General features: G+C 41.3%; 1 protein-coding gene across 1 annotated transcript; it reads left to right on the forward strand.

The window, feature by feature from the left end:
• Nucleotides 1-1,496: 1,496 nt before the first annotated feature.
• Nucleotides 1,497-7,240, forward strand: pcdh9 (protocadherin 9). The gene is made up of 2 exons (XM_028575366.1): nt 1,497-2,215; nt 2,700-7,240. Exon 2 carries the CDS (start codon nt 2,820-2,822, stop codon nt 5,916-5,918), a length of 3,099 nt encoding a protein of 1,032 aa, XP_028431167.1. The 5' UTR covers nt 1,497-2,215; nt 2,700-2,819; the 3' UTR covers nt 5,919-7,240.
• The last annotated feature ends 8,861 nt before the right edge of the window (nt 7,241-16,101 follow it).

The raw sequence follows: 16,101 nt of genomic DNA on the forward strand, positions 1-16,101 counted from the left end.
CTCAGGAGACACTGGCAGCCTAGTTCTCACCTCAACAGTGTGGATCCCATGTCGTTTGCATCACTCCCATCACCATTTGCCAACACCAGGGCTTATTCTCACTTTCTGCCGTCTCTTCAGCCGCCCTTTGCTTCTTACTGAGGGCTCATTTAGACATTTATTCTGTTGTCACTTCTCACGTTTGTTTGCTTGAGAAATGTGTAGTTAGTTAGTTTTCTATTCAAGTTATTAAGCTCACGGCACAGTTCAGGTATTTGTGAAAGAGCACCTGCAGATGGCAGTGTTCACCATGGCAGGCTACTCAGCCTTTGAGCTCAACAGCTGAAGACTGTCTCAGCACCAGCAGCACAGGCAGAGAGCCGTGGATGAAACTGAGGGTTATTTACTGCATTGGAATTAAGTAATGATTGGATGGCAGTATGCATTAAAGGAATGCTGGATCTGTATGGCTGACTCTGATTTCCATTTTATTTAATCTGCTGTTTTTTTTCTAGTTGCATTGTGCCATTTCTGACATGTCATTCTGGGGCTTAGTCGGCTCAGTTACACAGTTCAGCCTCCTTGTGTTGCTTTGAAACTTGTCAAGTAAGATCATCTGCGGTTCCGGGCAATTCCAAAGTCACATCACAGCCTCGTCAGATCGTCACAGCTCTATAGCACGAGGCAGTAAACTTAAAAAGATATTGCAATTCACCCACTAGGCAAAGAGCACGCACCACATGATGCTGTAAAGCTTTGATGACTGAGATAACTGTCAAGGTTATTTCTTACGGACACATGCTGATGACCGGCTGCAGGGTGCCGAATGTGGCGGTCAGAGCGTGGAGATGCACCCCGTGCAAAACGCGCACAGACAACGGCTTCTCTGTGTAGAGTGCAATTACTAGTGACTCGTACACAAAGCTTGTATTGTAGCCTGTATGCCTGTGTTTTATTCTTGGCAAGTCGTTGCAGTTAATCTTTTTTTGAATGTTCTTCAGTCTTGTGGCTTTATGTGTCCACCCCAATTAGTGCAGCCTACCTGACAACAGCCTAACAGGTTGACTTATTATGCGTTTGATGCGTCCCCTTTAGAGCCAATGACTGCTATCTGCCTTTTTATATAATCATCAACAGTGTAAAACGAAAGAGCACGGACACTCTTTTTTTTTTTTTTTTTTTTCCTCCACATTATCAGCAGCAGCACTAGCAGCTTCATCATCCTCATCTTCGTCATCATCATCATCATCATCCCCTCCAGCCTCCGTTTTTTTTTTTTTTTTTTTGTTTTTTTTTGTTTAAGCGTCTCTGCAGCCTGCAGCATCTTCACGGAGCATCTCACCGCGGACAACCCTCCGGTCTGCATTGACGTGACGTGACTTCGGGCCAATCCTGTTGCTGCTCGGGTTGTCGACGCCACTGAAAGAGAGAGGCGGTGTCCAATGACGAGGGTCGGCGGGGGGAGTCGGTGAGTCGGTGTGGTGTACTTCACCACCCCTCCTATGGGTTTACACAGAGTTAGTGCAAGATATTCTGCTCCGGGAGTGAGAGTGCAAGGATAAACGGCACATGGGCTACGCGCTGCGCATCGGTGTCACACTGAACAGCCTTTATATTCAGGGTTGGCATTTCCAAGTGGGATTGACTGAGATTTCTCTTTTTTAACCTTGTGTATTTGCCGGCTGATTATTGATGGAGCTACATGAACTTGAAACATGACGGGACACCAGTGTCTCCTCTTGCGTTCACCTCTTCGGCGCTTTCACCTTAACAGGTAGCCGGGGGAAGAAAAGAAAGAAAAGAAAAAAAAAGAAAACGCCGGTTTTCTCGGGACCTGTACAGCATTGATTTTTCGGACCGGTTCTAATGGAAGACGCCACAAACCCCTGACCACCTGGCTGTGTCTGCTGGAGAGCGACGCTGATCACCACAATCACTGCAGGTCGCACAATAAGATCCTGTCCATTCCTGAAGTTAAATGGGGGAAACGGAACTGCGACATATATGCAGCCTCTAATTTCCCCCTGTTTGTGCGACCAGCTGCTTTTACCCCAAACCTGTTCTTGAGTCTGATTACTCCTGCGGGGCGATTTTTTTCTCTCTCTCTCTTTCCTGGACCCAAAGCTTGATTTGACTGAGAAGGATATCTTTCCCCGAATAAGCTCGCAGGCACACTGGAAAAGAAGACTATGAGCTGACACACTCCAGTTTTTCTCCTGCGCTGGAACGGATTTGGGTATGTACGATAAGAATAGGTCTCAGTTGCCCACTAAGAATGGAAAATCTGTCTGAGCTCATTTTGTAGGCTTCATTCATGCGTGTTCATTCGTTTGGGAGCCCACACACAGCTCTTTAAAAGGCACAAGGCTCTTCAATTTTTGCAATTTTCAATTTTAATAAGAGTGTGTAATATGTTGTGAAGTTTTGTGGCCATGGGGGTTTGAGGCGCTGAAAATTCTTAGTTAACAAAAAATGTGGAGGATTTAGAAAGCAACAGACCTGACTGGCTGCCTAAATGGTTGCTGCAGTGTTTATATTAATTTTCTTATACATTGTTGAAAAAGGCGTTTGGGCAGATGTAATATTTAATCTTGTTAATAAATAAATAAAAACATTATAGGACAAAACAGCTGACTGTGAGGTGGGTGGGGGGTTGTTTGTGAATTACTGTGCAGGGCAAAGTTATTTCACTGAAGAGAAACTCTGTCATGTATTCATAGGTTTGTCCTGGGAAGATTCCTGCCATCACATGTAAGGAGTCCCTGCCTGTAACAACGTTGCATAGAAAAAAAAAAAATCACCTTTTAAGTTGCAAAGGCTGGAAACACATTTACGTGGTCATGGATCTAAAAGACTATTACCTGTTGGGCACCCTACTTGCCTGCATATGGCTCGATCCTTCAATAGCCCAAGAGCTAATCTACCCCATCAGAGAGGAGTTGCAAGAAAATGTCCTCATTGGAAACATACCAAAGGACTTAAACATTTCCCATACAAATGCTGCCACTGGAGCAAGTGCTAATCTTGTGTACCGACTCGTCTCTAAAGCAGGAGATAACCCACTGGTCCGCGTTCTGAGCAGCACAGGCGAGATATTCACAACATCAAACCGAATTGACAGGGAGAAGTTGTGCCCCGGTCCCTCGTTTGAGGACAGCGAATGCTCCTTTGAAATTGAAGTGGTCATCCTCCCTAATGATTATTTCAGGCTGATTAAGATCAAAATAATTGTCAAAGACACAAATGATAATGCCCCCATGTTCCCATTCCCTGTGATCAACATCTCTATCCCAGAGAACACGCTCATTAACAGCCGATTTGCTATTCCTTCTGCCACTGACCCGGACACTGGCCCCAACAGTGTCCACAAATACGAGCTGATCAACGGGCAAAGTGCCTTCGGCTTAGACATAGTCGAAACGCCTGAGGGGGAGAAGTGGCCCCAGCTCATTGTGCAGCAGAATCTGGACAGAGAGCAAAAGGATACATATGTGATGAAGATCAAAGTGGAGGATGGTGGCAGTCCACAGAAATCCAGCACTGCCATTCTCCAAGTCACAGTAACGGATGTCAATGATAACAGACCAGTGTTCAAAGAGAGTCAGATAGAAGTGCATATACCAGAGAACTCTCCCATTGGCACGTCTGTTGTGCAGCTTCAGGCCACAGATGCAGACATAGGAGCAAATGCAGAGATACGTTATGTATTTGGGACTCAGGTGTCTCCTGCTACAAAAAGACTATTTGCATTAAATACAACATCTGGCCTCATTACAGTGCAGAGGCTCCTGGACAGAGAGGACACTGCTATTCATAAGCTCTCTGTTTTAGCCAGTGATGGCAGCTCTAGTCCTGCCAGAGCTACTGTTACCATAAATGTGACTGATGTTAATGACAATCCACCTAATATAGACCTGAGATACATAATCAGTCCCATTAATGGCACGGTTTTCCTCTCTGAGAAGGATCCCATCAATACCAAGATCGCTCTCATCACAGTGTCAGACAAAGACACTGATATCAACGGCAAGGTCATTTGTTTCATAGAGAAGGATGTGCCGTTCCATCTCAAGGCCGTGTACGACAACCAGTATCTGTTAGAGACATCTGCGCTGCTTGACTATGAAGGGACCAAGGAATACAACTTTAAAATCGTAGCTTCTGACTCTGGAAAACCAAGTTTGAATCAGACTGCCTTGGTAAGAGTGAGGCTGGAGGATGAGAATGACAACCCGCCTATATTTACCCAGCCAGTTATTGAGCTGGCTGTCATGGAAAACAACAAACGTGACCTGTTCCTTACTACTCTCAGCGCCACAGATGAGGACAGTGGGAAAAACGCAGAGATAGTTTATCAGCTGGGACCAAATGCATCATTCTTCGATCTCGACCGCAAAACTGGGGTCTTGACTGCATCCAGAGTTTTTGACCGGGAGGATCAGGATCGGTTTCTCTTCACTGTAACGGCGAGAGATAACGGGACGCCCCCTCTGCAAACGCAGGCAGCCGTTATTGTAACAGTGCTGGATGAAAATGATAACAATCCCAAATTCACACATAACCACTTTCAGTTCTTTGTGTCTGAGAATCTTCCTAAATACAGCACAGTGGGGGTGATAACTGTGACAGATTCAGATGCCGGAGAAAATGCTGCTGTTTCTCTTTCCATACTGAATGATAATGAGAACTTTATACTGGATCCTTATTCCGGGGTGATAAAATCTAATGTGTCATTTGATAGGGAGCAACAGAGCTCCTACACGTTTGATGTCAGGGCTGTGGACAGTGGCAGGCCTCCCTGCTCCTCAGCTGCCAAGGTGACCATCAATGTCATCGACGTGAACGACAACACCCCCATCGTCATTTACCCCCCCTCCAACACATCTTTCAAGCTCGTCCCACTCTCCTCTATCCCAGGATCAGTGGTAGCAGAGGTGTTTGCTGTAGACGGTGATACAGGGATGAATGCAGAACTCAAATACACCATTGTGAGTGGGAACAACAAAGGTCTGTTTAGAATTGACCCGGTCACAGGGAATATTACTCTGGAGGAAAAACCAGCACTGACTGACATAGGCTTGCACCGATTAGTGGTCAATATCAGTGACCTGGGATATCCCAAATCTCTCCATACACTGGTGTTGGTATTTCTGTATGTCAATGACACCGTGGGCAACTCAACACTCATCTATGATCTCATCCGACGCACCATGGAGACCCCAATTGACAGAAACATTGGCGAAAGCAGTGAAACTTATCAAAGTGGCGACTATTTAACCATAATGATAGCCTTTGTTACCGGCGCCTTAGTGGTGATTATTGTCATCTTTGTCACTGTGCTTCTGCGCTGCCGCCACGCCTCCAGGTTCAAAGCGGCACAGAGGAAAAAACAGGGGGCCGAGTGGATGTCCCCCAACACAGAGAACAAGCAGAACAAGAAGAAAAAGCGCAAGAAAAGGAAATCCCCAAAAAGCTCCCTGCTCAACTTTGTCACCATTGAGGGGAACAAACCTGACGACCCTGCCCACGAGCCAATCAACGGAACCATCAGTCTGCCCACCGAGCTGGAGGAGCAAGGGATTGGACGCTTTGATTGGAATGCCACACCTACCACAACGTTCAAACCTAGCAGCCCAGACCTGGCCCGGCATTACAAGTCCGCCTCACCGCAATCGGCCTTCCACCTCAAGGCCGACACACCGGTCTCAGTGAAGAAGCATCACGTGATTCAGGAGCTCCCATTGGATAACACATTTGTTGGGGGCTGTGACACCCTTTCCAAGAGGTCCTCCTCGAGCTCCGACCACTTCAGTGCCTCAGAGTGCAGCTCCCAAGGAGGTTTCAAGACGAAGGGGCCCATGCACACCAGACAGCAGGTAAAAGAGCACTTTTACTGGTCTATAAGTACTGCCTATAACTGCCCTGTTCCACAGTGCTAAAGTGCCAGTCTAGATTAGAGACTCCCTCTAAGTTACTGTGAAGCAACAGAAAAAGAGTACAGGAGACATACTGCTTCAGCAAGTTCCATTATTTCTCAAAACTTAAAAAAGAAAAAAAAAAAGAGAGAAAAAAACAACTCAAAGCAACTGCTAATTAACGGAGTTAATTATGGACTCAACAATCACATGCATACTTTTGGGGGAATAATTATAAACTGATGTTTTGTCATTAATATATATTTAATTCATATTTAACAGAAATGCAAGTAGGTGAGTGATTGCCTTGCCTCATTTTGTCTATTCAGCACCCAGGTTAGATCACTGGTAAATGTACCAACATAACATTAATTGTGACTCGATGTTCTTTGTGAAAGAAACATTTTTTTCTTGCCTATCTACTCAGATTACTGCTTTCCTCATAGATAAATGCTGCACACATTCTTCCGAAAAAGAATTTAAAAAAAGCTGACTTTTCACCTCTCTTCTCATAAAACTCTGAGTGTATTCATGTTTTTTTTGTTTTTTGTTTTGTTTTTGGTGTGTATTGTTATATCACAAAAAGACTTTGTAACCTTTTCAACACCTGCAGCAATATTAGCAGTCAATAATTATTAGTCTGCTGCGGTGGTATTGTGAATGTCACTGTAGGCTTTGCCACATCATCTAAGCTGGAATTAAATGCCTCCTCTCAAAGCACACTAGCGAACTGAGTGAAGCTCGTTTGGAACTTGATACACATCCAATTCAAAAAGGATTAGCCAATAATGAGCCTCAAATTTCAACGTAATCCATGCTGCTTTTTATCAAAGCCTTATTAATTTTTCTGCTAATAAAGCACCACTACACAACACACAGTTGCAACACATGTGGACAAATACAGGGAGCAGCAGAGAAGAGGGAAGAGAGAGTGTTTCAGAGGGAAAAAGGGAGGCAGAGTGAGAGTGTTGTCAGTGGGTCAGGCTTGACGGGTGGTGGTACTGAACCTTTAGGTGGCAGTGTTGCGCTGCATGGCACAGTCTGGCACGACTCCAACCTGCAGTGGACTTATAAATGCAAGGGAGGAGAAGAAAGGAGTGAAACCTATGTTGGTGTTCTTAGTGAAATACTCTTGCCTAATGATGTAGAGGCTGCACAAGGAAGATTGATAATGGCAGTTACAGATGTGAGTGATAAGATCTATCCGAGAGAGAGAGAGAGAGTGGAATTACAGGGGCGACACTGTGCGACTCCTATCGATGCATACCTCCGGGTCACTGCATCTGGGGCTGCATTTAATGTGTTTCTGTGTGAGAGGTAGCAGTCAAAAGAGGCATTCAGTTTGGTGTGTGTGTGTGTGTGTGTGTGTGTGTGTGTGTGTGTGTGTGTGTGTGTGTGTGTGTGTGGGGTTGGTTGATTGTGTGTGTGTGGTTGATGGTGTGTGTGTGTGTGGTTGATGGTGTGTGTGTGTGGTTGATGACGTGTGTTTGTGAGAGAGATGAGACAAGGCGATGAAATGTGTGACGGTGGTGGTGGCGGGGGGGGATATTCAACCCTAGAGGAGGACACATGAGATATGACACTATACTGTAAGCACAACTTCATTGATTCGCTCAGTCATCCCACAATGCCACACTGGATTTATTGGAATCAATAATTCTGACAAATGATTCAAAGAAGCACACAAACAGTTACAGTTCTATATAGCGCCATTGGTAATATAAATGATTTACTGTTGCAGATACTTTTGCTCACACATGTTCCTCTGGAACGTCTGAATGTCATCCATGTAGAAGCCGAGGGTTGAAATTGACCTCGAGTTGTGCCTCCGTCTAAATCTCCTTTCTTTTCACTCCTTAATGACACAGTTCAGCTGAATTGCGCCGATCCAACTATCTTCATTCTGTACTGTCACCTATACAACTGGCACATAAGCAAGCATAAACATCACATCTTGTAATTATGTCATGGCATTTCTAAATTCATAATCAATTTGTTTTTTCATGTATCTATTGATTAAACTATATTATTAAGTTCTTGACGAAACCCACTACCATAAAATGGTCTAGAGGAAGTGAGAGATCCTTCCCTTAAGCAATACCTATAAATTACTTACATTTATATGCACTAATATATTTGACTGCACACAAGGGTCCTTATCTTCATTTCCTTATTATTAGAAGGAAAAAGTAATTTTCTACTTTCCACTTCTTGCTAATATCTTTCTTTGGAGATTTGCAATGAAGACTATCTGGTTGGTTCTCAGTCGAAATTAATCGACATCTCACTGATAAGGATCCTACTTCAGATTTGAGGTTAAATGTCAGTTATTGATTGTGGTCAAATGATTGCACAGACTGCACTGTCATGTCTTAGTAGATAAAGCAGCATATTGTCTCAATGCCATTGTTGCATCCATATTTTGATTGTTTTGCACAATGCAACCATTTGCATAGACATGTATGTCATCTCTATGAGCATTGATAAGCAGACACCCATTCAGTATGCCTAATTGATATTAGCTGTGCTTAAAAAAAAGAAAGAAGTAAAGCCAAAAAATACCAATTACTTTTTGAGTGAATCTTTAAACAGACAGTATATCCAAAAGGTAATATCATAGGATTATCATATTCCCCATAGAGCAAGAGCGCTTTGGAAAAAGATAAGAACTGCATTATTAAAAGATTTTTCATACATACATAGATGATAAAAATATGTCAATATAATCTAATGTTATTACTAGTTATTTCTCAGTTTTATGTTGGTTTGATAACCTGCATTTAAAATGAGTTCAGTAAGGTGCTGAATTGTTCCACTAAATAAGGCATCACAAAGGTATATGATAGTATGATGCAGTTTAGCATGCGTTGCCTTACGAGTAAAAGACTATCATCCATCACCCATTGTTGCCTGACGTTGACATGAAATAAGCAATTAATTGAAAGATGACGTTCAAGAGAAAGAAATGTGTAAAGCTGAGGGGAATAGATTTTAAAATTGAACTTCTCGCTAAGAATTTTTAAAAACCATTTTGTTCCAGTTCTTAAGAGTCACGTCTGTGTAACAGCCGCACCAATCAATCAATAAATAAGGAAACTGAAAGGAAGTTGATAAACAAGAAGTTACGGGGAAAGAGGTGGAGAAAAACAGCAAAGCATGCAGGTTTCAGTGATGTCTTTCCTCTCAGAGAATATAGAGCATAGGGAATAGAAATAGCAGACATCTACAACAGTGTCATCACAGACGAATGCCGAGTGAAATCACCTTTATAGAGACCTCGAACTTTGCTGATAGCAATAGAAGCAATCCTTGCCTTTCCTTTCTCTTCCCCCCCCCCCCCCCCCACACACACACACACACACTTATTTACCCTCCAGGGACCTACATTAGTGTAAACAACACTGAGGAAAAAAGCATGAAAACACTGTCCTAGTTTCTCAAGGCAACACAAGCATCTAAGAAACCAAGTATAATCATAGCCGTTTCCCCATCACTCTTCTTCTTTCTTTCTTTCAGTAGTCTAACGGAGAGACATAGATGTGGTTCACCAACATAACATGAGCCCAGTGGCTACGCATTAACCATGTTCTGTGCATCAGATCCCAAGGCTCATGTTATGGACACAATAACATGGTTTTACTGAGGGTGCAGGGTTTAAAAGTAGTCACCAAGATGGTGTGTAGAACGTGCTGAATTGATTACAATCCGTATCTTAAGTTCTCACTCTTCACCACTGACCTTAAATAAATCCCATGGTGAATGTGAATTTAAGGCGGTTTACGGTTTGTTGAGTTAGCTAACAGATTCATGTGTCATTCTTGCAGATACTATTACACAAGATGCATCCTTTTTCCCCTCACTTTGTTATGGTAATATACATTATATGCTAGAATGCACAATTATGAGCCTTATATAGGGCTTTCAGTGTGCAACCATGTGGCCTGAACACTTCCTATGTGCAAAATGGCTTAATTGCTGTGGGTTATTAGTGTTTTTCTTGCATGGCAGAAAAGATGCAAGCACTGAAAGGAAGTCTGTACCTACAGTTCAGTCAGCCCACGCTGCTCTGATGTGCTCTTCTGCAGCACAGACCATGCCTTAGCTCTGGAGACACAGTATAACAGCTCCCTTTTGTGCTGCTTTACTAGAGATAAAGCACATATAGAGCATCTGACAACATATGCATTTTAGGTTGACTTAATCAAAATAATTTTTGTTCACTGTTTCTGTCTGCGTCCCAGTCGCATATCATTTTCTTTGTTGTTGTGACCACTACAATGAAATAGACTTGTATTACAGTAACAGTCAACAGAAAATGTGCAAGCAATTAGATATCACAGCAGATGTAGTATTCAGTTTGAAGTGCAGGGCAGGTGAAAGACGTGTGAGGAAGAAGAGAAAATCTTTCGCAGGGTATTCTTGAAGTTGTCTTGTCGGTACATTTAATCAATGGACGTTCTATGCAAACAGGAGTTTGTACAGACCATTGTAATTATGGAGCCTTGGGGGAGTCGTCCTTCTTGTGCAGGTTCATTTGCCACATTAATAAGGGGATTAGTAGTACGTACGGGGGCTGATGGCGGCAGGAGAAGTTTGAGAAGATTAATGAACTATGACAATGTTGCACCTGAGGGGAAAAGTCTGTTGCAATATCTTCTGGGTTGTGCTGACACAGAGTTTGGCGGTATGAAAGAGGAAGATGGAGAGAGGCCAGTGATTGTTGCCGACTGTGATCATACATCCTTCTCTTCAGCTATTCCGTCACTTCTCCGGGATGCTGTTTGTAAACTCTTATGCTGTACATGTCTATGATACTTTTGACTGAAGATGTTGCAGTGGATTTAAAATTTTCTTGAAAATAAGGACACCAACTTGTCAAATCTAACCGTTTCTGTGCATATGAATAAATACTTAAGAAGCTATTGGGTCTGTTGCCAACAATGATTAGTCAAATAACCGGAAGATGCAAAAAGAATACCACATACTGCATTCTCTAATTGAGTAAAATGTAGCAGCTCCTACAATGTACAACACATGTAGCTATCAGGAGATTGTAAGCCAATAAGTCTGTAAGTGAAGTTTCTATCAAAGCTTTAAATCATCAGTGATGGATTTGCAGGGCTCTTTACTGCAGAGAGCATTGTATTTCTTTAAAAAACTTATGTCTGCGATGTCTAGGTGGGTAAAAGGAAATGAAATGGATTGCGGACTATACTAAGGTAGTGGGTGTGAGTGCTACTAGAGTAGATTATTGCCCCAACGGGGATCCGGTTTTGTCTTTTACAAAACAACAAAATAAATCAAAGCTCCCTGTGGGTACACTGGCTTAACAGTGGAGTTCATTTATATGTTTTTATTTTCCTCCATTATGAAAAAATGAAGTGCTACTGATTTTTAATATCTTTATTTATAATTTTTTTTTTTTCTCCTTTTGTTGTCTATAACTGCCAGGGACAGTATTGCCAAAAACACAGATGATGGCAAATTACCAGGAATTACATTTGATTTATTGACATTTGATATTTGATCAATTTTCATTTTTGTCTTAAACATTTTGAAATGTTGAAATACCTCTCCTCATCATTACACGGTTTCATTCTTTAAAACTTATCATATATAATAATTTTGATAAATGACAAGTATTGTTATACATCAAAAGGTCTTATGTGTGCGTGTGGGATTTTTTTTTCTTTCTCGGTTTGTTGTTTAGCTGGCAACCCATTTATCTCACATTCATCATCCATTTCTGCAATTTCTCACAGCAAATTGATTGATGATCAATCTTAAGGGGATTTGCTTTGTGAAGTTAATGTTTTGCATGCACAAAAACCAAAGTCATTGTGGCTTTTGTGGGACTGTCATTACTTAATTCAACTCCATGTTTTCACTAATCCACAAAACACATTTCCCATTTTTTTTTTTAAGGCAATCAATCAAGTTGACATACTAGCTTCATATTTTTTCTAACACTGCGTGATGAGAAAAAGACAAACTGCAGCTTAAAACACTTACAGTATCACGACCTCATCTGAATTCTCTCAAATTTACCTTAAATATAAGAGTAGAGGGTGGAAGAAAATGTTTCTTGACTACTTGCTTGTCTACAAAAAAATTATATAAAAAAGATGAAGTTATGATGCTACTTCATTGTTTGAATTCCCCCTCCCCCAAATGACAACCCATCTCTTCTTTCAACTCCTCACTCTGCCCCTCCACCCACTCCTTATCTTTCCCTTCTCCAGCCCACACCTTTCACCCATGTTCTATCGGGGTCAGTGCAGTTACATGCAATGTTAAATCACCAAGGGTGTGTTCACCTTTGTGTACTGATCATTTGTGACAGATGAGGGTGCTTTGTGTCCAGCACGTAGCCCCACTTTCTTCCTGTTACCACCCTCTCTCCCTTTATCATTTGAGAGAAGGGTGTGTGTGTGTGTGTGTGTGTGTGTGTGTGTGTGTGTGTGTGTGTGTGTGTGTGTGTGTGTGTAAAAGATGGGCAAAGTGGTGCTGTATGTCTTGACATGACAAACCCAGAGGGAGACGTGTCCTTGTCATTGGGTTGTTGTGTCAAGTGACACACAGGCCACTGCTCCGTCACTAGCGTGTGCCAGTGTCTAGACTAATAGTTGTGATAATGGCATGGCCAGCCAACACCCCCCTCCACCCCTTCCCTCCCCCCCCTTCCCCTCCCAATGTTACTGTGACTGCCATTGACTGCTTTGCCACTGGGCCCAATAGCTCACAGAGATTCTGTAATCCTCATTGATGTACATTTTTCTTGTGTATATATAAGATGTTTCATGTAAATTGAACTCCTGGTAATCTTGCCTAATGTGCTGTGTTAAACAATAATGGACTTGTTTTATTTTTCTTTTGTTTATTTGCCCTGCTTTCTCCTTTTCCTTTTTTTTTAATGCTGGGTGTACATTAATTACATCTGAAATAAAAACTCTGCCAGTTATTCAGTACTGCAACTCCTATTCTGTTTAAAAAAAAAAAGAAGCTTTATTTGAACAGTGCTATTCTACCTTTATAATTTCATAATAAATGTTTCAAAGAGATAATTTCTTTCTTGTATTTAATTTGTCCATTTGTTCTCCTTTTGTGATGTTGTGATAAGACAATATGTAGAAACTGGGATTAGTTTCAGTCAAGCTACTACGTGTGAACCAGATCTAATCAGCATTTGCCCGTAAACAAGTGCGTCGGCTGATTATAATGCCAAGTTGTGTATTTTAAGAAGCAAACTGATTTTCCGGTTTGACTGAATCCAATATTTGAAATGAGGCACACAAAGTCACTGATGCAAAGCCAATGTAATAATTCACTTACAGTGGAATTTTAATTCAGAGTTAATCTATAGAGGTAGTTTGACTACCATTTTCCCTCTTAACGAGTCACAAGAGCACATCGATATCTTCATGTCTCTGTGCGCAGTTTAAGGGCCTGCTGAATGTTGAGTATAGCTTTGCTAACCTAAACACATGAATGTCAATGGGCTCAAGTTAACAGCTGCTCTCAAACATCTGATTCTCAGGCTTTAACGCTTGCACTGCCCAGCTTATAGCATTAAAGGGTTGCTTCAGAGTTGTTCAAGTCTGTCTTAAAACTCACATGCTGATATGTTCTTTTACAGACCAACCTGCTGCTAGTTGGGAAGAGATCACTTTATAGCACAACTTCAGTGTGTGTGTGTGGGGGGTTGGGGGGGGGGGTCAACATCCAAAGTCCTTGCTTCAGAAGTTTAAGTTAGACATTGAAGTTGTACTCACGAGTATGAACAGGAGGAATCATTACAACAACCAAAAAACTCTTTCAATGTACATTATGAGCATGTGATTATTGTCACAATTATTGACATATTGAAAAAAGTTGAGCCTATAACAATTTGTGTTTAACAGGTGTTTTTACGGTTACTCCCAAAACACATTAGTTTAGAACTACGTCTGAAATAAATGGTGAATACAGTGAGTACTTTTCTGAAATGGCTCAGAGCTAAATGAGGATAATTGAATAACTTGAAAGAACAGAAAAGTCTTTCATAAGTTTATCTGACTCATAAGTAAGAATGATGAACAGGGGTGCACAGGCAGCTCAGTTGGTAGAGCGGGCGCCCATATATAGAGGTTTACTCCTCAACGCAGCTGGCCCTGGTTCGACTCCGACCTGCAACCCTTTGCTGCATGTCATTCCCCCCTTTCTCTCCCCTTTCATATCTTCAGCTGTCCTGTCAAAAATAAAGGCTGAAAATGCCCAAACAATAATCTTAAAAAAAAAGAATGATGAAAAAATCTCTTTAGTAGTATCTTAGTCCTAAATTACTCATTTTCTGCACATTTTTTACGCATTTTCAGTCTTGAACACTTATTCCAATGACATTCTATCTGGTGGAGCAGCGGAGGCAGGTATAACTGAACAGCTCTTAATTACATTAGGTGTGCAGAAATACATGCAAAAATTGGCATCGTAAAATGTGAATGTCAGTCTAGTGTCTACAGTGATATCAACAATACAATTAGCAACTAATTTTCCACACCATCATCATCCATCACAATCCCCAACAGCACAAACAAACGGTAACACACACAATGTATTGTCTATTGTGGGCATCTTTGAATTTTTTCTTGCTATAGTGTACTTTTTATAGTGACACACTTTAATGTGGGAATCTCCAGCTACCTTGCAGTTTCAGAAGTAAAGATGCATCCCCTCTTAACTGTTTTTTTGCCAAAAGAGAGAGAAGGGGGGATGGAAGTGCCACGCCAACACATCTATGGAAAGTAGGCCTAACTCAGCTTAATCTGTCCACTCCATTTGAAAGCCAGAAGCAGAGCTTAGTCTTCGTTTGAGTGAGGACGCGGGGAAAAAAAAGGATATATAAATAAATATAGGCTTTAAAGTTTGACCTCATCTATACGGTCACTTTCAAAAAGCTCTGCACTGACTGACTGGAATTTCAAAACTGACATCTGACCTAAAGTAAAATTATATTGCCTCTTCCTTTCCAAAGAAAGGGGGGAACAGCTATATTAGTATTGCATCTGATATCAGAATTTGATGTCAATGTCTCCCAATCTCTTGTGGCCAGATTTCCAAATTTTGTGGAATCCTGGTGGGATGGTACACTAAGACTGTAGATAACATTGATCTTTTAAAATGCTATGCTATCATTGAATTTGCTGAATTTACTGTGGCAGGTTCTTTTTGGCTTTTGCACGGACTATATTTGCAGGAAGACAAAGTTAGAGATGTACTCAGATGTGACCTTTATATGCATAGTCTGCTTTGTGAAAGAATATGAACAGTCGGTCCTTTTTCTGTACAACACACTTCGATTAACACGCCCGTGGCATAATGTTAGATACAACGTTTGCCTTTTAGGAGGCAAATAGAAGACTCCACATTAAACAAAAGTCTCACAGAAGATTAAAACTGAACCGCTCCGGCCACCAGATGCATTCACTTTTGTGTAGATGTTACACAGAAAGCCTGTGTATGCAAAGCAATATGCATACAGTATTTTCAGCACATGCATAAACCCCTGTGTTCACATTGTGCTGTTACACAACTTTGTCATCCTGAAATTGTGTGACCAAGCACAACATCCACTCCAACTATTATCCACACAGGGATGATGTCACATGCCTTTTTAACCTTGTTTAGACAGAAACCAGATTAATTCTGTCCTTGCTCATCCACCAGCAATGTCCTAAAAGCGAGCCCTTGTTTCATTATGCATAGCCATTACGCATCGGTACGTATAGTAAGCCAATAAAGGTGATTAATGACCCACAGGTGGTAAAACACATGACTTGTTTGCATGTGATTGTAAAAGTATTCAGATCCTTAACTAAAAGTAGAAACAATACAAGGTAAATATTTTAGCATTCAAACTGTAAAGGCACAGTATTTAAGTTATAAAAGTTTATAAGTCCACTAAAGTATCAAATATAGTAATAATCATCTTGCAGAAAGAGACCCCTGGGATTGTTAAATGATGACATTTTATATTGTTTGACTATTGTTCTGGATGCATTGATGTGTAACATTTAACATTGCAGGTAGTGAAGGTGAAGCACATTTGAACTTTTTTCTATAATGTTTGGTAGTTTAATCTCTAGCAATGCATCATATTTTGACCTCTTTTGTTTGTAAAAATCTTAATTTGCAGAAGTAGCTAAGTGTCAAATGAATGAAAAAAACAAAA

The sequence above is a fragment of the Perca flavescens genome, chromosome 1 (assembly GCF_004354835.1).
Source record: "Perca flavescens isolate YP-PL-M2 chromosome 1, PFLA_1.0, whole genome shotgun sequence".
Lineage (NCBI taxonomy): Eukaryota > Metazoa > Chordata > Actinopteri > Perciformes > Percidae > Perca > Perca flavescens.

What these genes read in the sequence shown, in the direction of transcription:
- pcdh9 (XM_028575366.1), top strand. Translation starts at nt 2,820, where the DNA reads ATGGATCTAAAAGACTATTACCTGTTGGGCACCCTACTTGCCTGCATA.